General features: G+C 39.1%; 1 protein-coding gene across 4 annotated transcripts in view; it reads left to right on the top strand.

Moving 5' to 3' along the window:
* The first annotated feature begins 883 nt into the window (after nt 1–883).
* Nucleotides 884–24999, top strand: part of CNOT2 (CCR4-NOT transcription complex subunit 2) — an 84987-nt gene continuing 60871 nt past the window's right edge. For 2 of the 4 annotated variants that reach the window (XM_053944364.1, XM_053944363.1), the window contains exon 1: nt 884–1467. In XM_053944364.1, the coding sequence (XP_053800339.1) occupies nt 1015–1467 (453 nt within the window). In that variant the 5' untranslated portion in view covers nt 884–1014. Of the gene's footprint in view, nt 1468–2064; nt 2081–24999 lie in introns of those variants that run through there. The other 2 variants (XM_053944365.1, XM_053944366.1) reach the window with 2 other exon arrangements.

The raw sequence follows: 24999 nt of genomic DNA, 5'->3' as shown, positions 1-24999 counted from the left end.
TGGTTTGATTCTAGCAAATGCATGAATTTGTCACAAAGGAAAGGTTTACTATTAGAATAATAAAATGCAGTGCTTTCCTGGATGGTGTATATACACATTCATTCCAATGACATGGCAGCCATGCTCATCACACAACTAAAGATGGTGGCATTAAGAAACTGGTCTCCTGACTTAAAAGGGAGACTGTTTTTTTATCTTCAAAACATATTTATGTTGACAGACATGTTACTGTAGTACCTTTTTCTATAAAATATTAGTGTTGTGTAATCTAATGAATTCTTCAGTAATTCTAAATTCAATCTGGAGGTTCAAAATCAAACCTGAGAAAAAGCACACATGTGAAACTATTGAAAGAAACCTGCTATTTCTGCTCATCTCTTTGCTTGAAATTTTAAACTTTATGATGATTTTACAACCAAACTAAGGTGTCAGTGCCATTGTTTTTTTTGATGGAGCAGAGCATCCAGTTCACAAATTATGTTGGCCATCATCCTGTAAACACTTGTGCACAGGCTTAGCTTTTATACCATTGACAGTCTCATTGAATTCAAGGGGATTATTTGCATGAGTGTTTTGTGCCATCAGCGCTTGCTGTATTCAAGCCACTGCTATAACACACGTTTTGAGGGTCGATAAATTAAAAGTCCACTTAGGTCATCTTGTAAATGCTTTTCTACTTTATTAACACACAAAGTGGATAGTTAGACCTGTCTCTCTACTGCTATCACAATGCAGAGAAAATAGGAACTTTTACACAATTTACCCCATCGTCGGGTCGTTCCTGACCTAAAACCTCCACAGGATAATGCACAGCCTGCGGAGAGGCCAGGCCGTTCCTCCTGCACTCTGCAACCCAAAGGGAGTTGACAGAGCAGGGCCACGGGAGATGGGACACCCTCTCTGGAAGCTGGGGCGCTTCCCACGGGATCGCGTCCACCCGGGGTAGGTTTCCAGAGGCCCCCGGCAGCCCCGGGGCTGCAGGGGCGAATCGGAGAGCCCCGCTGCGCCCTGACCATGCTCACCCCCACGCCCGGATCTGGCCCGGCGCTCCAGGCCTGCGCGCCGCCCTCTCCCCTCAGAGAACGGGATCTGAGGCGGGCGCGTCCCCAGCCGGCAGCGTCTCAGTGGGGCCGGCGGAGAGCGGCAGCATCCGGCAGCCCCGCGGCCTGCGGGCCCTGCCCCCAGCACTGGGCCGCGTCTCCCGCGGGAGGCGGAGGGAGCGCAGCCGAGGGAGCCTCGCTGCTCCTTCCTCCTCCCCTTCCTCCCCGTCCCCCTCAGCCCCTCCGCAGGGCCGAGCCGTTGCGGGCGGTGCAGCGGCGCTGCCCCCGCCCCTCGGCGCTGGCGGCCGGGACGAACGGCGGCGGGGTCACGGCGGCGGCCGGGTCAGAGGGTAAAGGTTGCTCCCCCAGCATCCTCCGTGCTGGATACTCAGCCATCTTGGATTCGCGGGACAAGAAAATTCATGCGGTGAGTCCGGCCCCGGCCGCCCCTCCCCGGCCCCGCCGCCGACCCGGGCCTCGCTGCCGTCCCGGCCGCGGCCTGATGTGGGAGGCCCGGGCGGCGGCGCGGCCCTCGGCGAGGCTCGGTGGACCTGGGGCCGCCCCACCGTGTTTCCGTTTGCTTTTGTCTCCGAGGGGGAGCGGGGGGGACGCGCGGCGTCCCAGCCGGGGGCGCAGCCGCAGGCCCGGCCCGACCTGCCGCCCCCCGCCCTCCTTCGCGCCCGCGGACGGCGGGGCCCCCGGGCGCCGCTCCGGGGACGGGCGAGGCCGCGGCCCGGCGGTGTTTGGGCCCCGCATCCCTGCGGCCGCCGTTGGCAGCTCGCCCTGCGGCCCACTCGGCCCGCCCGGCCCGCCCGAACGGCTTCTTCCCGCCGCCGCCCCGCCGGCTGGTCCCAGGCTTCCTCCGTCCCTCCGAGCCCGGCCCCGCCGGGCTGCAGGGCCGCCCGGTCCCCGCCCGCCGCCTTCCCCGGGCCCGGCGCCGGGGCAGCGGAACCTGCCGCCCACGGCCGGGGCTGCGCCGGCCCCGCGCTCCGCCGAGCGGCCGTGCGGCCTGCGCCGCGGGCCCCGGGCGGAGAAAGGGGGTGAGACGGGGGTGCTTCTGGCGGCTTTCGATTGAAATTTTGTTTTTATTTTTTTTTTCCTTTTTTTTTTTTTTTTTTTTTTTTTTTTTTTTTTTTTTTTGTTTGCGCCTGTTTCACTCTCCTCCTGGCGGTGGTTAAGGCGGTGTGTAAACAGGTTCTGCCTTTCCCTCGGACGTGTTTGTAAAACAAACTTGAAAGGGACAGAGCGCGGGCGCCGGAGGAAGGAACCAGCCTTCCCCTGCCCGCCTGGGCGGCGATGACAAGTTCTGGCGTGAGCCTGACCCGTGCTGGGAGAGGAGGTGGCACAGGGTGACAGGTTAAGGATAAGAGGGGGACAGTAGGGCGGTGGGGAAAGATGCAAGTGTCAGTGTTAGCAGTCTAGTTAGTGTATGTATGCTTCTGGTGAAAACAAGGTACCAACTAATGGGTATTCTCGAGTTTAGGGTGGGTTTTTCTTGATGAAGTTACAGGTAACTTTGTTTTGGAGGTTCTGTAATGTGGGAAAATGAAAATATGTTTGTGTAAGGTGCTATTTGCTTCTGCTGCTTAGTCAAATCTAACATAAGCATGTTTAATTTCTTCTGTCTCTTTTATCAAGGAAAAAGTTGTTTCCAACTTTGCACTGTTTTATCCCCAGGGGAGGATAAAAACTTTCTGTGTATCTTTCGTAAACGTATATGTGTTTGTGTGACTTGAGTGTGTGAAGGAGACACTCCTCTGTGCCTGCACGGCAGCAACATCTATTGCTGGTGACTGGCTGCTAGTCTTAACTCTTCATCTGGGGAAAGATAAGATGATCACACCTGCTGTCATACCTGTTATTGGAAAACTTCATGTTTTGGGAAACTTGGATTTGTTTCAGGCTTGTGAAGACCTGCAAAAGCAATATAATTGTAGAAATTTATATTGCAGAGGTGTCTTCCTTTGGATCTGGAAGAATTGTTTTGTATGTGTTGATATACTTTAAGTTCTCTTATACTGACACATTAATAGAACATGGCTCACAGGATCAAGTTATGTGAACTTGAACATGATCTATCTGTCCCATGCCTTTTTTTCCACTTCTTTTTTGTCCCCCAATTCCACTGTTCTTTATGTTGAGTATTCAGCTGGTATGCTAAACTTCAAGGTGTTGACTGCTTCTGATTTTAGAAAGGGATTTGAATACTCACTTTTCAAGAGCTGACTGACTTGACTTGCAAGTGTATTTCCGTTTCATTTTCAGCAAGCTGTTGATAAAGCTAAGAGTGTAGCAGTAGATAAACCTTGTCTACACATCTCTTCTAGAAACTTAATATTGCTGTCAAAGTAGTCATTGTTATTGCAATCTATTTGTGTGTCAATTCTGTCAAGAAATGAAAGAAAAGTCCTTGGCTAAAAACTGAAAATAAAGAAACCCCAGAAATTTATATTAAAAAACAGATATGAATTCTCTTGAACAGAGTCTAGTTTTAGATAATTGTCATTTAGTGGAAAAAATAGGACAGTTAGTGTGTCCTGAAGTTTGATGCTAAAAAATTGTCCCATAAGTGGCTGTTTCCATCTGAAAATCTTGGTCTTTACCTTAGTACTTCATATGAAAATTCTATGTGCCTGCAGTGGACCTTTAGATCTCAGAAAGTATTTCTGTTTAATTTTTTATCTTTCTAAATGCATTTCTGTCTGGATAGAGATTAGCTTTGAAATCAAGAACATTATTGCTTTTTTAGCCTCTCTTCTAGCTTTCTTAAAAATTACCCTAATATTCAAGTTGGTGCAAGGTCTGTTGTGTAGTAATTGCTAAGTAGTAACCTCATTATGGTTTTAAAGGGGCCTTGTATCATAACTTTGTTTATTCAAAAATATCTTCTACCTCCATCTTTTTATTGAACTCAAGAATAGAACTTTAAAATGCACCATATTTGCATTAAAACAGGTTTCTATCACCTGGCTTTCTGACTTTATCTGGAAACTAAAAAGAAATATTGAATAGCTTTTTTTCCTATGAGGTAGCATAGAAAGTACACCAAGTACAGGATTTTATTCTAAAGGAAGTAGACCCCTGTATCTAACTTTTAAAATTGTCTTCCCTTAAAACTGTAATTTGCTTGAATAAAAGGCACCTTAAAAATGTGTTATTAAAAAGAAAAAAAAAGAAAAATTCTTAAATACTTGGCAGAGTATTTGCCACATTTGTTGTATGTGTTCATAAATGTTAGCTTAAATAGAAAGCCCTTTACCAGTTTCTATGGAAGTACAGTACCTTAGGAAGTCAAATCTGTATTTTTATGACAGATTTAAGTGATTGCTCTATACATGATACGTTTTCTCATTTTAAATTGCTATTAATACAGTGTGTATGTAAATTTCAAGGACTGCTAAAAGCATAGAAGTTGAAGTTAGGGTAACTTTGCTTTATCTGAGCTTTTGAGACATAAGTAAAAAAATGGATGTGAGCATTCTGCTATACAGCAGAAATCTGCCAATATATTCGCTTCAAATGTATGACTTAGTTGCACTGCACTGAACAATTCAATATAACTTGTTTCAGTTGTCTTTCCTGAGTAGAATTGGCCCTTTTTTTTTCCCTTTTTTTTTTCCTCTCCAGATATGCTTTAGCACATAGGTGCTGTGTTTGTGTGTGTCTCATTGGTCTCCTGACCCAAGTTCGTGGAAAAGAGCACCTGAACATATGAACACTTAAAAGTTTGTGTGTAGTCTCCTTGCCTTAAAAGCACCTGCTTACATGCTGAGGGTTAACTTTGTGCATGAGTTTCCAGGATGGATGGTGTATTTTGACAGCTAACTATGCTTTTATTGAGCATTATAATAGCGTAGGAAGAATTGTGTCAAATGAAAATACTGCACAGTAGGACTTTTTAAATTGTCCTTGTGGAATTATTTTGGTTTTGGAACAGGTGTGTATATACCAAGCATGGTCTGTGCTAATCAACAAGAGATTCTTGCATAGGATTGAAAATATTTTTGTGTTAGTATATGCAAAAATGAAAAAAAAAAAAAAACTTAACCAAAAACCCAGCCATAAAATGTCCATATTGCTTATAATATATATTTTATCTTTCATTTTTAATACTCTGATAAAATAGGATATTTTTGTTTTGGTGGTGTGCACTAGCTCATCTTCTGGTCTGGTTGTGTATTAGGCTCCAAGTCAAGGTGTAAATGGTTCTTGTCCAAAGGGGTTATTGAGAACCCTTAATTTGTCTTGTTGTAGCATTGGTTATCAGTAGCATTATAGAAAACTGTGCTTTATTATTTCCCCGGACTTGGTTACTCTGCCCTGTGATTGCTTTTTGCAGTGCTAATACGTATAATTTCACAACTCTACATTTCCTAGGAGGGTTCCTTTCAAATTATGCTGGTAGGTTAAAATTTTATTACAATGAAGACTTTTTTCAGACACATCGTTCTCTTGTTAAATTGCAATGCAAGAGTTGTTAATCAGAAATTCAGTAGTAAGTAAACCATTGTTTCTTCCTGTTTCACTTTTGATTTGGGATGATTTATGGGGGGATATTTTTAAGTACTATTTTTTACCCCATGTCACTTGGGATTTTTTTCCTGGTTTTCTTCATTTATTTAACTTAAGAAGCATTTTTAAAATCATATTTTGATTTTTTTATGCACTTGAGATCAATCAGTGATGCTTGAATATAGTTTGCTGTGGTCAAGCTATTAATCAAATGATATAAAATGCTCTTGTATTTGTGGTACATAAAATGGAAACTCTTACTTTGCATTGCTGTTGCTGAGCAGACAGTAATCCAATGGGCTGAGTTGGATCATGCTTTCTGTGTGCGTTACCTACTGAAGTGATGGGTTACTCTGGGTAAGTAATTTACCAATTCATAGCCAAGTTCTAGTCTGTAATAAGAGGATAATGGTTCCCTATGTTTCACTTGCCTGGTTCAGGATTTCTGTGGAACCACATACTAGTAGCAGTTAATCCGTATTGGTTAGCAAAAACAATGTTAACCCTCCCCAAAATGGCCCTATACCATGTTGGCAGTTGTCTGGTTTGTCCTTACATGTTTCAGAATGGCGTGTCCACAATATTTTCATTACAATCTAAATATGTGTGCATTTGGAAACAATAGCAGGGAGTTTTAATTCACCAAAAAGAGGCAGTTGGACTGATTATAGCCAACTCCTTTTAATTTTAAAATGTTAACATTTAGATTTGTAGGCAATGTCTTGGCAAACAAGTTTTCCTAAAGCTGTCTTTGTAACACAGACAATGAGAATGTAATATCATATATTATCTTTTCTGTCAAAGGGTTGTAGGAAAATGCCTGTCCTGGTGTAAAATGAGCAACCAATGCTTGTGTCAGTGAACTGTGTACTTGTCTTGCTGTCTATATGACTGTGTGAGTTTTTGCTTTGAGCTTCAATGGAATAGTATTTTTCCCCTTCCAGCTTATGAAAACCTTGGATTGTTTGGGGCAGAATGACTATTCCTTGTAGGCATTTTTTATTCAAATTCTGAAAACTATTCTTGCAAAGGAAATGTTGCCAGAGAATTATAATGATGGAAAAAAATGTCTGCCAACCTTCCTCCTGTTGCTCTGCTGTGCAGGGGACTTGTTTGGGTATATGCTTGAAGTCTTTTACCATTCAGTAGTGATGAGGTTTGTGAGAAAGTACTTGTTGCATATAAATATTTATCTTTTGAAAACATTATAAAAGAGGAAAATAGCTGTGAAGCAGGTATTTTATGTAATGACCAAGTAGGCTAAAAAATGTATAGAAGAATGTAATCTCTTGATTGTTTATTTATACCATGTGTTGTGATGTGGAGAAGTGGAAATCTGAAAGGTTTTCAAATCAAAATCAGCTGTTAGCAACGTCAACTTTTGAAAGACTGACAAGGTGATGAGCAATTCTGAATGTTAAAGTACCTTGTGATACTGTGTCCATCTGTAAAACTGCTTGACTCAAAAAATCTTTTTAATGAGATGTGTGATTATTTATTGCAGTGTTGGTACTGGTCTTGATACTTTGCTGTATGGTGTTCTCCTAACATGTCAAAAGCACTTTTGTAAAGTAGAAAGGTACCTTATGTTGAAATCTTAATTTGTTGGCTTGTTTTCTGGATGTGGATGCACATTTCCAGTAAGATGAAATTGATCAAGATCAGCATTACACATGAGAGTAAGTCAGTATCACTTTTTATTTCATGGTGGAAGTCAAAGTAAATTCAGGAATTCAGGTTCCTATGGTACTGTGGTATGGAGTTATTTTTTGGCTTGTTTGGGGTTTTTTGGGTTTTCTTTTGTGTATGGTTTGTTTTTGGAAATTTCAGGATGATATGTTTTGGACAGTAAATACATGTTTTGTTTCCCCCACTTTCCTGGAAGTTTAATTAGGTAGGAACATAAATGTTGTGAGACATCTGTAATGGAACAGGGACTGTCAAAATTTCTTGCAAGGATAAAATTTAGTTTTCAGAAGCTTGGTGCTCTTTTGAGTTTAGCTTAGGTCAGTGTATGCTGTGAATACCAGCAGTATATGGTTGATGGCACATAGTATTTTCAATGGGATCAGTATTTTAATTAGGAATTGCAAACTCTTAATATTAGCTGTGATCCTAATCTTTTATTGTCTTTGAAAGACATGTAACTAATTTAAATTTTTTTTTTAAGCAGCTGGCAGTTCTTTTACAGTTCCACAGGGTATATTCAATTTTACACTAGTCTGAATTACGTTTTATAGCAAGAGTCCAACAAGTCTTGAAAACTGAGATGGCCAAGTGTAGGTCTGGTTGGTAACCAGGAGTGGCTTACTAAGAGCAGACATTTTTAACTTCCCCTTAACAATGTATTCCAGTGTCCAGCTGCTGGCCTTTTCTATACTAATGAATACCTGCATCTGCTGAGTCCTGTTATTAAAGCAAAACCATTTTGAGCAGTGTATTTTAAAACTTAATAGACTAAAGGTACTTCACAGGCCCTGATGTTAATGTACTTAGGAGAGAGCCTGGAGAGGAGTAACAGAGGCTGCAAATGAGTAAACTGTTGGTGGTAGTAAATGAATAAACTGTTGGTAGTAGAATGTGCTTCATGGATTAATTTATGTTTGGAACTGCACGAAAAATAAAAATTTAAAATAACTCATATATATAGGTAACCCAACTTTGGTTTAACTCAAAAATTAAGCAGTTAACTGAATTTATATAAATATGCTGATATATGGAAACTGAAATCAGTTAAGATTCGAATTATGGTCCTACAGACCTCATAAAATTGTGTCTAGGTGAAGGAAGGAATTTCAAATTAGTGCACCTTCTTGTAAAAGAAATAGTCAGTCTACAGGTATGTATTTGCTAGGATGGCAGCTGGTTAAGCATCCTGTAAACACATGCAGACTTTCAGAGCATCTGCACCACAACTCTTTTCCCTGAATTGGGGGAAAAGCCACAAAGAGAGCTGGAAAAGAAGGAAGTTGAGGGTTATCATGGTTTAAGTACTAAGAAACAGAACAAATCTTTAAGAAACTAAATTTTATTAATTCTGCTGCTCAAGCAAAGGTCTTTATGATTAGTAGGTGTTTTGGTTTGTTTTTTCTTTATCTACTGAATGTAAGTTAAATTTTATAGTCTCAGATGGTTCAGTATTTTTGGGACTGTCAGGACTGAGCTTCAGTTTGAATCGAATCTAATATTTTGCTCCAGCTGAGCAATTGTTTTTTGTGCATATTGATGTAACTGTCCATGGCTCTGCAACAGATTCCAGTGAAGTACTTAATTTTGTAATGTGCTTCTAAAAATAAGTGCATAGTCTTATGTAACATCTTGTATTGTTAGCACCTAGAGGCTTCATCCCCACTGGTATGAAGTGGAACACATCCTACATGATTTTTGATTGTGGGTATTTACATCTGAAATACTTTCGCAGTCAGTGTCTACGGGCAAAGAGTAGCTTTGTTTTAGGAATGAGTAGTAGTTTTAAGAATATTACATATCATGTTTGCATGGTGAAGTATGTTACTCTACATATCTGAGCAAAACAACAGCTGGAAAGGTAGTTATAGTTCAGAAGACATTTGTTTCCGTAAAGAAGATCTGTGGATTCCTGCTAACGGGTTTGTTCACTTTCTCAGAGCTCTCACTTAATTTGGCTCTGCACTGCAACTGTGAGAGTTCTGAAAGTCTGTGGATGCTGCAGACATGAAAATGAGATGTTAATAATATTAATGCAGCCTTGAGGGCAAACTCGAAATTCTCTTGAAAAGAAGGGTGACATTTATGATCAAATTACACTTTTCTGTTAGTTTTTGTACACTTGCTGTAGTCTTAGCAATGTTTTGATCTCTTTCATGTGGCTTTTCTCATGCTTTATGAATTCAGGCTGCAGATAACATATTAAATTAGATGATAAAATGCATCATGTCTTGCTGATAGGATGACACCTGTACAGAACAAACTTGTCATATGTAAATAAGGGACAGAAATCAAATTTATCAAGAGTTACAGCTTTATCTGAGTAACTTGGTTCTCATTTTTCACCACTTCTTGAAGTAGTTGCTATGCTTTTATGTTAGGGGCACAGCTGAAATTTCAGAGTAGAGGATTGAAAGTTCATCTCAAAGTCTGAGGACAAAACAGAGACAATCATTCTTTATTCTATTAGTGTCCCTCTAAAAGTTAATTTTCTATAATGCTGTTTACTGACACCCCACATGCTTCACTTTACAAAGTCCTCCTCTTTCCCTGAGAGATCTGGTACTTCAGTGAAGAATGAATTTAAAGGGATCTGAAGAAATAGATACTTGTAAAACTAAACAAACAGGTAATCTCTTGATTAGGTTGCATCTTTAACAATAAATGAGATGTTTGTAGATGCTTTTAATGATTGTTTTATTGGAACAATTCAAATTACTCGATTTTCTAGGAATATCTAGGCCAGGTATCCATAACTTTGGGGCAGGGGAAGCACTGTCAGCCTCAGACTTTCTTTTGTCAACTATGGAGGTAATCTGGAAAGACTGAAAATGTAAAGCTTGGTATTTATGACACCAGACGCCCAAGCTTCAGTTTTAGGGTTATCCTTGGCAAAGTATGGGTTACCTTTGTCCTCCTCAGGCCAAACAGCACGTACACATATTCAGGTAATTAGATATGTGCCATATCTATGTGTGTAGGTTTTGTTCTTTGTATAGAAAGGCTGAGACTGTGCCTGGGCTCTGGTGGAGCAGGCATGCACCGCTGATAGGCAAGGAGAAGGTGGACAAGGGAGGGAAGTGTCGCAGAGAGAAAGAGCCTCTGGTGTGCAGACCATGCCATGTTGTTCTGATCCTGGTCTGTCAGCCCAGACCTAGCTGGTCACTTAAAACTGTGCTTGTAGAGAAGAAAGCATTATATAAAGAACATATTGTTATAGCAAATACGTTCTTCTGTTCTGTCTGGTATTATTTCCTCTTTCTTTTCAGTAAGTACCCAGGGAGCCAAATGCAAGAATAATGTATTGGTTGTGTATTTCAGCGTTTTTGCACCCAGTCCTTTTTTTTTTTAAGAGTGTATCCCAGAGTTTGCTCACCACAGCTGTCTGTTATCTGTTTGCTGACTGGTAAGAGAAGACAGCTAACGTGAAGTAGGTCCTGCACTGAGCCTTCTTGGCCTGGTTTGAGTAGGGCTATGTCAGGAAAATGTTGGTGTCACCAGGTTCATAGGGGATTGTTAAGTGAGAGGAGTTTAATGAAAAGAATGTGCCATTTATTTTGATGTGGAGAATCAGCACACACTTTTTACTTTAAATACTTAGTTGTCCTGTTAATATAATTTATCTTTGTTAAATTAGTGTGTTTATCCCTCACTCATCATATAACTTGCTATTTAGTAAAAGCTTCAGAGTTTTTGTGGAAGATGGCATAACCTCCCTTTCCTGTCTAATTAAGCAAAACTTTGAAGTTTTATGTAAAGTTTATTCAATATCTACCTTTTTGACTTGCAGCTTATAGAATGAATGGATAGTGTATTTTATTGATTAATACAGGGTCAGAATGAGCTCATTTCCCTCTAATGTTGCCTTTGCCATGGCATGCTATAAAATCGTGTGGGTATGTTTTGATCCTTCTGAGATACGAGTATTTTGGCAGTGAACATGTTTTGTGTGAAAACTTTTATTCACTAATAATTGTAGTGACACTCTAAAATATCTGTTACTGTTTTTACTGGAAAAGCAAAAAGTGCGTAAGACCACAGAGAATGACAGATTTTGCTTAGAAGGTAAGCTTCTGAAATTGTTATGCATGAATACCATTCAAAATAATTCAGTTGTCAGTGTTAAACTAATACTGAAACAGAAAAAAAAGTGAAAATGGTCTTGCTTAATCCGTTGCCCTCATGCTTTGTAGTGTCAAACCCAGAAGACGTACCAAATTTTGCCTTGGTTTGCAAAACAAAGTTCCTTTTCGTGGTGTGTTTCTTCTGTATGAATGCAACTGCCATGGTTCTGCCCACAGTATAATTCTTTCTTTTTTTTTTTTTTTTTTTCTCTCTCCTCTCTATTTTTCTCTCAGAGGTGAGACTCCAGTCTTGGTAAGGGTGCTATCTTAAAACAAGATAGACAGCTGCTAATAGAATGGGTTCCACAGCAAGGCCTTGTCATTCCCAGGAAACGTTGCCAGGTCCTGCTCCTGACAGCAGTCTGACTTCTGTGGAAACTGCCAAACTGGCAGAGTAAAATGGGCAAGAAGTCAGAATTATAAATGGCAAGATTACTAATGAAAATATGTCCCTGGAGTAAGAATGGGACTCCTAGTGATACCTTGTAATTACACATCTGTTATGAGAATCTAATCTAAATTTGAGGTTTGAAGTGATAGAAATCTATGCAACACTGCTGACATGGTCATATTCTTCACGTATTGGTTCTTTAATATCAAATATGCTTTAAAATCTTAGCAATTAGAAGTTTAAAGTTTTTTTCACTTAGTGTGAGAAGCTTTGAGTTGGGTTAGTACATAAACCTGGAGAGGAGCAGCTCTGTTCCATCAAGTCATGAAGGCTTTCCAGTGTTAATATAGGCACATTATGCTGAGAACTAAAGTTTTGTCTGAAGACAGGGGTTTAGGTAAGTGCAAGACACTCCAGGTAGCCTTTTTTTATCTCCTGTACTCCCAGAATGCCTCTCTTTTTTTTGCCTTAGATATGCTTATGGTTTTTTGGTTTGTTTTTGTTTGGAGTTTTTTTGTGCTTTTCTTACTCTTTCATTACTTCTTTTCACTGAGTTTCATTTCTTCTCCCACAATTTAAGATTGAAAAGTGAAGTTTTGGATCACCTCATTGTTCTTCCTGATGCTTAGATTTTTGTCTTGCGATGTCAGACTTGTCTCATTTTCAGTTCATAAACTGAGAGGGATATAGGTCACTGTTTAAATGAGTGTTTGAAGCTTTTTTGCAAACAAACCCCCCCCTCAGTATATAAAACCCTGCTTCAGTGGCCATTGAAGTTGCAAACTTAGGGGAGTCTGAATTCAAGGAATGCTGGAATGAAGGCTTTCTATCCCATCTTAACTCAGGTTCCATCTGCATGTCACCGTTACACAGTTTTTTTGATCAAATAGTGTTTTCCCCAGAGCACTCTGGTCTCATTGGTTAGAGAGGTTTCATGGTGTTCTCACACTGAGGTTTTTCTTTTTTAATCCCGTTGTTCAGATCATGCTATCCAAAATTATAGGCAAATACAGGATTAATGTTTTCTCTCCAATTTCTCCATTACAGTTTCATGGAAGTGCTTTATAATATGTTTTTGAAAAGTTATATTTTTATATTGCCGCACTGAAGTGACAGCCATGCATTACAAATAGGGAAACTGAGACACTGGTTTAGTATTTCATAACATAAATACCTTCATTTAATTTGCAGCTGGGAATAATTAATACTTCTCCATAGACTCATGAAATATTTCAAGCAGGAGGCACTTGTAAAAATCTGTGTGTAGCTCCCTCAGCATTATTTAAAAAAATGAAAATACAAACCTTAATGGACAGACATAAAATTGGTTTACATATGTGGCATTTAAACATCTTAGCTAGACATTTTTTCTCTATATAGTTTCTGTGCCATTAATTAGAAGAGGACAGAGGTAGATCTTGACAGTAGTCCCTGTTTCATTGAACAAAATAATGGGAAAATCTGGAAGGGGTGGGTCCAGGATCTGAGGCTCTGCATGCTGTAGTGTCTGGGTCTTTGGGGCTCTCTGCCTACCCATCAGCACCTTACACATCTGTCTTTTTCTTTCTGCAATTTCTTTTTCTGTTCCTATTCTGAACTCCAATTCCTCTTCTGGTTTCCTCCTCCCCTGTGTTCTAGCTATTCTCCTGATAGCACCCAACTGGTATTTAAGGCAATGACAAGCATTTCTCAGTCCTAGGATGACAGGTCCTTAGCTATCATGGCTGAGCTTACATCCACACCATCGCACAGCAGCCCTGTGCAAGAAGAGGAAATATGTTGTAGATCAGCCGAGAGCCTGCACAATCTCAGTGTAGCATGTGAGCACGGTGATGCAGAGCCTTGCAGCTGAAACAGATTTGAGCAGGTCTTCATTGTGGTGGTACACAGTGGTTTCCTAAGACAAAAACATACTGAACTTGTCACTGTTGCACAGCATTCAAGTACTAGAGCATCCCAACATACTAGATTTTTAAAATGTTTTCAGCTGGAGGGGGCTATTTTTCTGTTGGAAAACATTGAACTATATTAGCTGCTCTAAAAAAGAATAAATTTGATCAGTATTGCCCAAAAGATGGTTAAAGGTTGTGTTTAGTCCTAAAAGGCTTATGCATTCTGTGATTTGGCCAAGTGAATGAATATGGGGTCTTAATGACTACTATTACACAATACAATATTACTGCCTGTGCTTTCTGTAACAATTTAAGATGGTCTTAATTTAGTAAGACTGAATTGGTAAGTTTTCATAGCTTTTTCTTCTTCCGAAGTAGGGCATTTGAAGGCAATTTTAAACAAGGCCCAGATTAAAGTGCGTTTCGTGTGCATGCAATTTACTGTGCAGTTCTGAACATGAAGCATAAGAAGAGCTGTAGAAAATTCCTTGAAAATCCTTAGTTTAGAAATGTTGTCTTAAACTTCAAATTACAGGATTTTGTTCAGAAATCCTAACTTGAAAATAGAGAGTTTTCAAAGGGGGCTATCTGCCCAAGATTTCTTTTGAAAATGGCTTGGGAGTTAAATGCTTAGAAAAAGTATTTTTGTGCTGTTGATTTTTATTTTCTTTTCTGAAAGAATGTGTCACTTTAGGAGCTAAATTGTGTCTATGGGAAGATTATTGATATTCTTAGAAATTGATTGGAAAGCAGTTAGCTGTAACTTACTTCATGGTTAAGGAATGACTACCACTGTGTTGTAAATGAAGATACTTTTTATATAAGGGTATAGGAGGATTATGTCATGAGAAGTAGAGTGAAGCAATTAAAAGTGAAACTGTTACAAGAGCAGTGAATGTTCTCAGATGAGGTGAAGGTTTTAGTTTTCTTTGGTGTGTTCGCCTGCATGAAACCTATTGTGAAAATAGTGAATATGTTTATTTTAGGAATATATTTTCTCCACTTTATGTTTTACAAGTGATACTTAATACCCAGACTCAGCTGTAAGTCTTGGGGTGTCAGCTGTAAGATCCAGATTTATCCCACATATCTTTCTCCACTTAGTTGCTGTTGAGTCTTTTGATTTCATCTGGCTAATACATAGGCTTGTAGGCCTCTGCAAGTCCACGTAAAGAAGTACAAGAGCTTGAGTATCCTTGAAAGTGCATGCATACAGCAGAATGAGCCTTTGCTCTGTGAATGAATATGTGTAACTGAAAGAGTACATGTGTTAGGGCAGTGTGTGTAACAGGTCACAGGGACGTCGTAAATGTTGCTGTACCCATGTCCTCCTTTTCAGACTGTGCTTGTGGCAATACACTTACAGCCCAGCTTTATGTTGTGCAGATGTCCTGCAGATAATAGTCAAGGATTTTCACTAGGATGGACTTAAATGTGTGAGTTGCTGACATTGTGAGTTGCTGAACTAAAACTTCCTCTTTTTATGCTTCAATTTCCAGACAGGGATATTTTTTTCTTTTTATGCAGGTCTTGTTTTCTGTGTGTAACCCAAGGTTTTGGTAAAAATCTTCCCATGTAAACAGGCAGGAGAGCTGCTAGACCAGTGCTAAAGCATAAGAACTCTGGTATCACTGTAGCAAATACAGTATAATAATGATTGAGAAACCTTTGAATAATCTTAAAAAAATCCCACAAAAACCCAAAACCAAACCCTGTGCAACAGTGTATAATCAGTAGGATCCCTATGAGATTATGCATTTTTGAAGACTGCCTCTATGTGCCTGTGTGAGTAGCGATTATTGAGCTCGCAAATAGGAGTATGGTTAGCATATTTTCCTGTTAGGGAGCAGTTCTGGACTCATATTTTCTTTTCTGCCACTCTATCCTCCCTGTGTTGTAGTGCTTGTCCTTCTTGGTGAAGGGCCTGTGTTGAATTATGGTTTGTTTACTGGCTCTTCACGGACTGCTTACTGCCTGCTTTTTAGGCACAGCACCTCTGGAATCATTCCTCTTCAAGCTTCTTTGTCTGACAAAGGCAGAGTTTGTACTTCAGAAAATTTATTTAGATTCTTTTGGTTGAGAGATGTGTTAATTTTTTAATGTATTATTTTATAAGGATGTGCAGTGTTGCTTTTGCAGTCTCAGTGTGTGCTTCTCCTTTCAGATGCATATATAAATGACTACCAGTTCTGACTAAAAAATGTGTTTAAGTTACAGTATCTTGTGTTTTTTTTTTCTTTTTAATGAATCAGATCAGTATAAATTGTATTAGGAGTAGAACATTCAGAATAAAAAATCTGCAATATGTAATTTTTGCTCAATGACTCAGTGTCCTCTCCAATTGTGCACTTCTCTTGAGCTCTATTGTGAAAAGGTCCCTACTGGGCCACCATGCTGACAGTATGAAGTTAACCCAAGGTACAGACTTCGCTTGTAAAAACCTCCTTAAAATGTGAGCTATAGTACTTGCCACCAGTTTGTCCTAACAAAGTTCAAAATCAGGGTACATATTTCACCAGCTTTTTCAATGCTTTTTTATTGTGTTTTTTTTTTCAAGTATGTAATGTACTCAAGAATCACTGAGTTTTATCAGTGTTAATTTATCTTTCTGATGTTTTTGTTCTTTAAAATGTCTATTAGGCCTTCTAACTGTAAAAATACATTTGATACTGATGGGCTTACATAAACTGGTGGACTTGCTTATAAACAGTTACTTGATTTTTTTTTTAAAAAGGGTTCTGGATAATTAAGAACTGTAATGGAAAAAAAAATTCTGGAAAGAGAAAGATGCGTAAATGGTTAAGGGAGCATCCATTGGGGCTGCAGACATACATTACTCCCATGTACATCACATAACTGACACATGGTGTGCTTCAAAAGAGTAAACTACTGACACAATTTCTTTCATATGGGTTTTTACCTAAGTAAACCAAATAGAAAAGATCATGACACTCTTTCATACTTTATTTAAAACTTTTGTTTTATGTGGTTTTGAAAATTCTTGAAGGGTCAATTCTTTTAAAAGGTAAATTTTCTGTTGTGTTACTTAATTTCAGTATTAAAACCAATAGTTTCTCAATATTGTAGTTAATAAATCTAGTTGTGAAGATTCCTTTTGTGTATGTGTATATGTGTCTTCATCCTGTTACAGAGAAGTCTTGAGATTTCTGAATTTTTTTTCCTATTTTTGCCAATTCTTTCGTGAAGAGTGTATGAATACTCTTAATTTGCAAACATGAGTTAAAAACTCCAAACTGATGTGCCATCAGGTATATATTCCAAAATGGGACAGTTGGGCTTTTTTACGTATAGATTTGTTTTGAGGGATAATATAACCTGAGATTGTGGATATGGTATATTTTTCTTTTTTGCAGAATTAAGTAAGCAATTCTCAAATGAGTGTCATCCGTATAGAACTTTCTTATGGGAAATACACCAAATTAAAAGCATGATATCCATGTAAAAATATCTTCAGCTTGTGTCCAGATAGGAGACAGAGAGTACTGTCTTCTATTTGTTTCAAAGTACACCTTTGTTAAGTGAATACTTCGGATTCTTGGGATGCTTAAAACAACCTGATGGGCGTTTTAAATAAGGTCTTGTCTCTAATGTCTCTGTTAACCCATTAAGTAAATAAGGTCTCTGTTAAAGGGTTAACAGAGACATTACTTAGGCATTAAGTCTAGCTTTCCTCAGTTAACTCCAAGGAACTTGCCATAGGGTTGTTGTGAAAAGGAAATAACCAGATCCTGGGATTCCACTGTTGCAGCCACATTAGGAGCAGGAGAACAGATTTGGAATCTCCTGTTTGGCTTTCAGTGTCCTGGAAGGTACTAGTAGTTGATAAAGAGATACCATTAAGGACTGTAAGGAGGGTGTCCCTTGAAAGCTGTTTAACGGTTTATAAAGTAGAAGTTGTTATTATGGTTAAGCTGTTCTTCATTTATGTGCTTTCTCTGATTCCTTACAGCTGGTCTTGCAGCTCACCATTCCAAGGGCAGAGAGGAATAAGCTGTGTTTCTTAGAATTATTTTTACTTATCTGTCATTTCCTGAGAATGCTGGTGGTAACCATTGATAGCCTGCAAAAGGTGTTTTCTACAGGCAGTTGTAGTGGGTTTGGCTGAGATGAATTCATTCTCCCACAGCAGTCCTCACAGTGCTGTGCTTTGCATCAGTGGCTAGAAAGGGGTTGATAACACACCACTGTTTTGGCTACAGCTGAGCAGCTCTGGCACAGCATCAGAGCTGTATCTCCCAACACTTCCCCCACATCAGTAGGCTGGGGGTGGGCAAAATCCTGGGAGGGGATACAACTAGGCCAGCTGACCCAAAATAACCAAAGGATGTTCCATACCATATGAAGTCAGCTCTGATGTAAAAGCTAAGACAAAGAGGAGGTGGGGGGATGGTATTTGTTATTTTACAAAGTTTGCCTTCTGCAGCAGTTGCTACAGGTGCTGAAGCCCTTCTTCCTGGAAAGTGGTTTGCTGATGGGAAGTGGAGAATTAACCTTTTTTTTCCCTCTTTACTTCTGCACGTGCAAACTTCTGGTTTGGGTTTAGTAAACGGACTTAACTCTAGAGTTGTTTTCTCTTTTACTTTCTCTCCCCTGTGCATGTGGGAAGGGAGAACGATAGAGCAGCTTGGTGGGCACCTGGTATCCAGCCAAGGTCAACCCATTACAGAATCAAAAAGCATTAGATGGAGAGATTTTAGAAAAATTGTGGAAATTAAGTTTTTGGATAATGTGGACTGTTCAAAACAGTGTCACATTTTCTCTTTAGGAAGCAAGATGCAGAAACCGTTCATACAAGATGCTGCTTTCCCCTAGACAGAGATCAAGGAAGAACAATATAAACATATTATGTGGTGTCAGCCTTCCGAGTGAAATATCAGCTGCACAACAATGGCTTTGATACAGCCATGTCTGAGCAAGCTATTTATGATCATTACCAGCACAAAAAGCTTTGTGCTTCCTTTTTTCTCTGCGTTCATAAATGCTTCCTGGCAAACAATGGCCTGCCAGCACAGGTACCTGTATGACAGGGAAGTAAGCAACTGAATAAACCCAAGAGATCTGGCCAGTCAGTAAATTGGCTAGGAAGTTGCTGTAAGAACCAATGGAGAAGTTGGTTGGCAGAGCCTGCTCTGATAAATGAGGAAAGTGATTTTTAAACTGTTCCTTGCTAGACAGGCTTGCAAGCACTGCCTTAGGCTCTAACAATTATCTCTGATTTCCAGCAAGGCAGCTGAGTTAGAGCTGCTACATCAGGAGAAGAGGAACAAGTTTCTAAAGAGATATTTCAGATAGCTTGCTGTGTTCTTCTCCAGCTTAAGCATGATCGAGGAAGCTATTACTGTTCTTGGGAGTTCCCACAGAATGAAGTTTTGGAGGTCACAGACAGGAGTATTTCATAGATGGAGCAAGATCTTGGCTTGGCATTTAATTTAGACATGTCGTTGAACTAAGATGTTTTTGGTCTGCTCATGGTGTGACTAATGTGATATTTCACTGAGTATCCACTGGAAATTGGCCAAGTTGAAGTGAAGTCTCAGATTCTTTCTATATAGGATGCCCTTTTTCTGTACAACTGTTTGTAGCAAGTATACTTCTTTTGCATACCATTTTCAGAATAACTTCAGCTTTTTACAAATATAACTTAGTAAGCTACTAACCCAAAATAGAACAGTTCAATAGGGATGGATTTGCAAAATGAGTTACGGGAAAATTAAGCTTTGTGGAGGAAAGTCTTCAAATCTGCCATTTTACATGCCTCTTGGTTTTTTTTTGGGTTTTGTTTTTTTTTTTTTTTTTTTTTTTTTTGTTTTTTTGTTTTTTTGTTGGTTGGTTTTGTTCAGATTTTATCTGTATGCCTGTCTTATCCAAAGGTGATTTTCTGATACTTTCCTAACAATCAAATTACTTTTTGTCTTCAAGTGTGTCTGTTTCCAGGAGCCAGACTTCTGTAGCAGCAAGTCCTAAGTCGAGCTCTTGGCTGCTATAGGTTGAGTATCCATTATAATAGACTAAGAGAATTTATTTTGCTAAGAATAGCAGTTTTTATAGTAAGTTCTGTTTGTCTAACTTCTCAAACTTTAAATAGAGACAGAAGCTGCATTCTTAGAATTCTATCCATAGTGAGGGAATGAAGGAGGGAACTTGTGCTTTTCAGTAAAGAGTAAACCTGGGATTTGCTCTTCTGCATAGTTGCAAAATATGCTAACAATTCCCTGTAACTTTTGTTTGTGCTACTACACTCAGCTGGTTAAGATCTGTCCAGTACTAAAACAAATTCAATGCAGAATTTTAGCTTTAGAGACTCTTTGATAATATGCAAAGGAAGAAGAATTAGCTCCTATCATGTTAATTCCCATTGCCAGTCTTAGGGACAATGGAGATTACAGTATTACCAATCTGTTGCTCTCAGTGTTTAAACAGTACTATCTGTGACCTTTGGAGTTTTTCCCCTGGTCTCAGTTTCTCTTTATGCTCTTGTTAAAGTGAGCAAAAATGAATATAGACATGTTCAACTTAACTAAAAGCAAACTCAAAAAGAGACCTATTATTTTATCATACTTTTAATCAATCATGAACTGTTAACGTTATGCTTTTTTCAAATCTTTCAATTTGTTATGCTTTTTTGTTTGAAGAGTGTGTTGAACTTTGAAAAATGTTTTGCATGTTGATATTGTAACTTAAAACATACTCAAACTCCAGATATGTATAAGAACAGAGATTATACCAGCATTATTTCTTAATAGATTTGCTATGGAAGGGTTTTGAATACTTGTTTTGTTATTGTATTGTTACAGCAGATATTTTTAAGGGACAAAAGGTAGCAAGAAGTACTGGAATGTAGCTGAGGATGAAACTACTGGAAAAACTTCCTAAAAATACTATATATTTTTATATTTAAATCTGTGTAAATATCATGACCTCTAGCCTTGACTTTGGAGCATTTTTTGGATGCCTTTGGACGATACATATCTTTTAATCTTAATTACATATAGTCAAGATAATCTCTGGATGTTCATTTCTAGATGCTTAATACTGCAGGAGAAGGATTTAGCATACATAGTAAAGTTTGTAATAATGAAATTTGACTTAGTCTTAAATGTTCTAATGTATCTTACCTTAAAAGAATGGTTCTTAATATATTGTGAAATAAAGGAGTGCTCAGTGTAGCTCCATTTATGAGTGCCTGTGTAATGACACAATTTTAATTAGAAGGTCATTGTGCTTTCAGATGTATCTGTGCTTACATTAAAAAGTTTTTTTTATTCTTTAGCTGCCTTCTGAATGTTTCTAGTGCCTTATGAACAATTACTGTTTTGGTCCATCAAGAAATTGAGAGTGGGGTAGCATAGGCAATACTGAAGCAATAGTTAGACCCAAAGAGTTCTTGCATGATCACCTGCAATACATCAAAAGAAAAGTTTGCCATTTTGCTATTCCAATTTAAAGAGCAAAAGGCTGAATCATTCATTGACTTGAGAACTGAGCAGGTTTATGAGAGATGAAATGAATAAACTTCATGTTTTTTCTAGGTACTTTGGATTTACTAATCAGGAATAGAAAGGTGTTTTTTCTAATCAAAAGCAAAATAACCTGGACACTAATCAGCTGGAAGAGATGTGCAGTTTACTTAATTGTCAGTACTACCTTGCTCCATCTTATTAAATGAGTGTAAAATATGGATGGGCCCTGGAAGGAGTAGCTATAGGCTTATTTTTCATGTTAAATGCAGTTAGATTTTTGCAGTTAGAGAAGGACAAGTGTTGTGCAAAGACTAAATTGTTTTATCTGTTAACCAATGTCTAAATATAAGCAGTAAAGTCTAAATTGTTAGCCAGAGACAGTTTTCAGTTAAATATTCAATTATAAGAGACTGTGCTGTGATATTTAATGTGAAACCCAACTTTTTTTGAAATTCCCATATTAAGGATATGTTATTATGGGGCAATTATATATCACGGTGTGCTTTTTTTGTATTTTTCTCCTTGAATTTTTCTCCCTTGCTGTCTGTTTAAAACAAGAGGAGGGAAAAACAAAGGGAAAGGTGAAAGTCTCTTCTACAACCCTTTTTTCCTCCTTACAAAAAGGGGTATGGATACAACTTTATTTTCAGACCCTAATTTAAAATGGTCTGCACCCTGGTGGTATCAGTAAAATTCCCTGTGTGTAAAAGCACTTGCTGTGGGGAAGGGATTGACTTCAATCCCTAACTAAACATAACTTAAGTCATGAGTTTCTGATTTGACTTCAGTGAGGCTCGTTGAGTATATGACATTTCCACTTAAGAGTATGTTGTGTAAAAATAAAGTAGAAGAGTGATTTAAAGGGCACTGCTAATTTGTTTTAAGTTTATATTTTCCAGTAACGCATTTTAAATACTTTACCATGAGGCCTTTTTATTTATTCAATTACACTTTTTTCCCCCCTGCATATCACTTGCTGATTTACAATTTGCTGCAGCAACCTTTGCTAGTCAGCAAAGGTGTCTTGCTACTCTGTTCTCCTGGAGGACCTTGTGCTGTCTTCTGTCTCTTCAGGGGCAGGGCTGTTGCCCTTGTTTGTTGCTCTTGTACACTGGTTGGTCTGGGCAGGTGGGAGTGCATGAGCAGAGAGCACAGCGTCTACGGATGAACCGCAAAGGGCCTGTAAGAATGAAACCCATGATCTGCAAAGTGCTCTCAAGCCAAACAAGCAAAAAGGCTAATGATATTTTGAACTAACTTTCCTCAGTGATTTGGCATTTGTTTGCTAGCAGGGCTGGCAAGAGCATAAACCACTGTTCATGGTTTAATAAAGTCCACGAGGGTTATTTAGTGCTCCTGATTCTCTACAGAGTATGTGTATATTAAGGGTGAAGGCATATCTCCTTACCTTTGTATTCCTGAGTCCTACTTTGAAGATATGTAGCTGTTTATCATGAATTGCAATTTTACTTTGCTCTGATATTGTTGCTGCATTACTGTAAAGTTGCTCTACTGACAGTCTAAAAATAAGGGCATTTGGAGTTTTCTTAATACCCACTTAACCGTCAGTGGATGAAATTCTTGAAAACATGCATGGGGTAGCGTACTGTGGTGTTGAGTTAAATGGAGCAACTGGAGAAAAAAAAGATACACCCATGTCTGGGCTGTGTTGTTTGAATAAATTAAGCACAATGGAATGGATCTGCATCAGTACCTGACTGGGCTAGACTAGCCCAAGCGGATGCTTATAGCTCCACATAAATATATGATGCTTGAGGAATTAAATGGGGAAAAACTTGGAGAAGTCAGAATCTATTAGATGAAATAGAATGAAATTCAGTTTCAGTGTATGAATTGGTTTAGCTGTGATGTTGTGTACTGACCAACTTCAAACAAAAAAGCATTAACATTGCAGATGTGCTTAGATGAGTGCTGTTGATGTGTGATGAACTCCCAGTGTCCAGGGGCTGGGTTGTTGCTGTTGGGACTGTCTTGGCTCTATTTTTGCACACACTGTGCCAAAGGCTGCATGTGCTCTAAAGGTGGAGCTTAGATCCTGCATAAAACAATTGGACAAATACTTAGTTGACCTGTTAACTTATTTGCCAAACATCTAATTGAATGTAGTACTCCTTTAACTATACTAAACAAACAAAAAATTATTTTTGCAGATTTTTAACAGATGTGAAGATGGCTTTACCTTTGAGGCATGAGTCACATAGGTGTTCACACAGAGATCCTTGTATGCTCAAAGCTATTTGAATTAGAGACTTCTTCTATTTGTAAGTGGTATTTAGCTGGAGTATTCTTGGTGCCCTCCCCTGTTTACTAACAGCACTTGGCTATTTTTGTTTTTCCCTGAGCTGTGCAGTTTTTCACTTGGGGTTTCTGGCCTTTAAATCTACTTGCCATTGGCCATTGTGGTAGTGGCTTTATGGTCTCTTCAAGCTCTGTGTATTGTAGGACAGGGCCAAAAGATGGTGGGAAGGTGAAAAAGCTTCTCAATAGCAGATGAGATGGATGTTTGCTTATTTAACCTGTCTGGGCATGTGCTCCAGGCTGTGGATTTATGGGGCACAGTAGTGGATCTGTCTTTCCCACATCATCTGGGAATGAAGTAACTTCATAATACAATACAGGTCTGCAGTCATCTTTGTCTATCAGAGAGAGCACAATCCCCAGGTGTTAGTAGGATAATGGCTTTGTTCCAGGATTTAGCTGAAGGCATGGCACTGCCCTGTGTATTAGAAACAGAAGAGGGAAGGGAAGCATCCTGCGACTTCACAGATGTTGTGTGGTAGCTAGATTGTTCTTACCTGCAGGTATGGCTGAAGCACAACTCTGCTTCATTGCTGATTTCTGTTTTCTTGGCTGTAGGAAAGAAAGGTCAAGAGTTCTACCCTTCTAGGCGGATACTCTTGGCGTTGTCTTCATGTCTGGCTGTCCTGACACAGAGAAATTTTAATAGAGTTTAGGGATAGGCAGGAATATGTTTTGCCAATGCACTTGTATTTGTTGTAGAGGATCTGCCTGTGTTGTTTGACCTGAAAACAGATGGTCTCATGTTGACAGGTTTTCTAGCTGACAGCATCCTTTCTTTTGCCTCTTATTTTTTAGGTTTTTTTTTTCCCAAATTAGGTGGCTTTTACACTGCTTGGAGACCTTGGCTTCAGCTTTTCCTTACTCTCTTTTCAGACATGAAGAAAAATAGTCACAGTTGAAGGCTTTATAAGCTTCACCTCTAGCTCTAATGACCCATTTGTATTCACTCTGTTGCTGTCACTGTAGGTGTCCCAGCAGGTTCCTATTGCCCGTTTTGTCCACCCTGCCTGCAGTTTCCTTTTGCTGAAGTGAAAAAAACCCCAGAAAACCAACCCGAGACAACTAACCCAAACCCACAACAAACTCACTCTCTCCTGTTTTTGATGCGCTTAGCCACAAGTCCTACCATTCGTACATGTCCTACAGTTTGTCACTACCTTTATCTTTCTGCAGTCACCGTGGAATTTTGTTGTATAAAATTTCATTGCACTGCAGAGTGAAAGGATTTTTTATTGCCTGTTTTTCTACTATCAGAAAGGAAGAGAAAGGTGAAATAATTTTATTCTGAAGCATTCATCTTCTCCTCTCCCTTTTCCTTCAGGCTTTGTGACTGGCCATTCTCTTGGCCATTTGGGAAATTAATTGGTGTCTCCCTTAATTTCAAGACAATGCAATGGAAATATGGAAGCGAGTGTCACAGAGGAAGTATCTGTGTTTTTTTAGTGATGCAGATCTGCTAACAGTAAAATACCTGATTGATTGGCTTCTTTACAGCACTAAGGTATGGTGATGATATCTCCTTCTGTGGGAATAAAATAGAGTTCTCTTAAC

Source organism: Vidua chalybeata, chromosome 5 (assembly GCF_026979565.1).
Source record: "Vidua chalybeata isolate OUT-0048 chromosome 5, bVidCha1 merged haplotype, whole genome shotgun sequence".
Classification (NCBI taxonomy): domain Eukaryota; kingdom Metazoa; phylum Chordata; class Aves; order Passeriformes; family Viduidae; genus Vidua; species Vidua chalybeata.
This window is presented reverse-complemented; position numbering and strand designations above follow the sequence as displayed.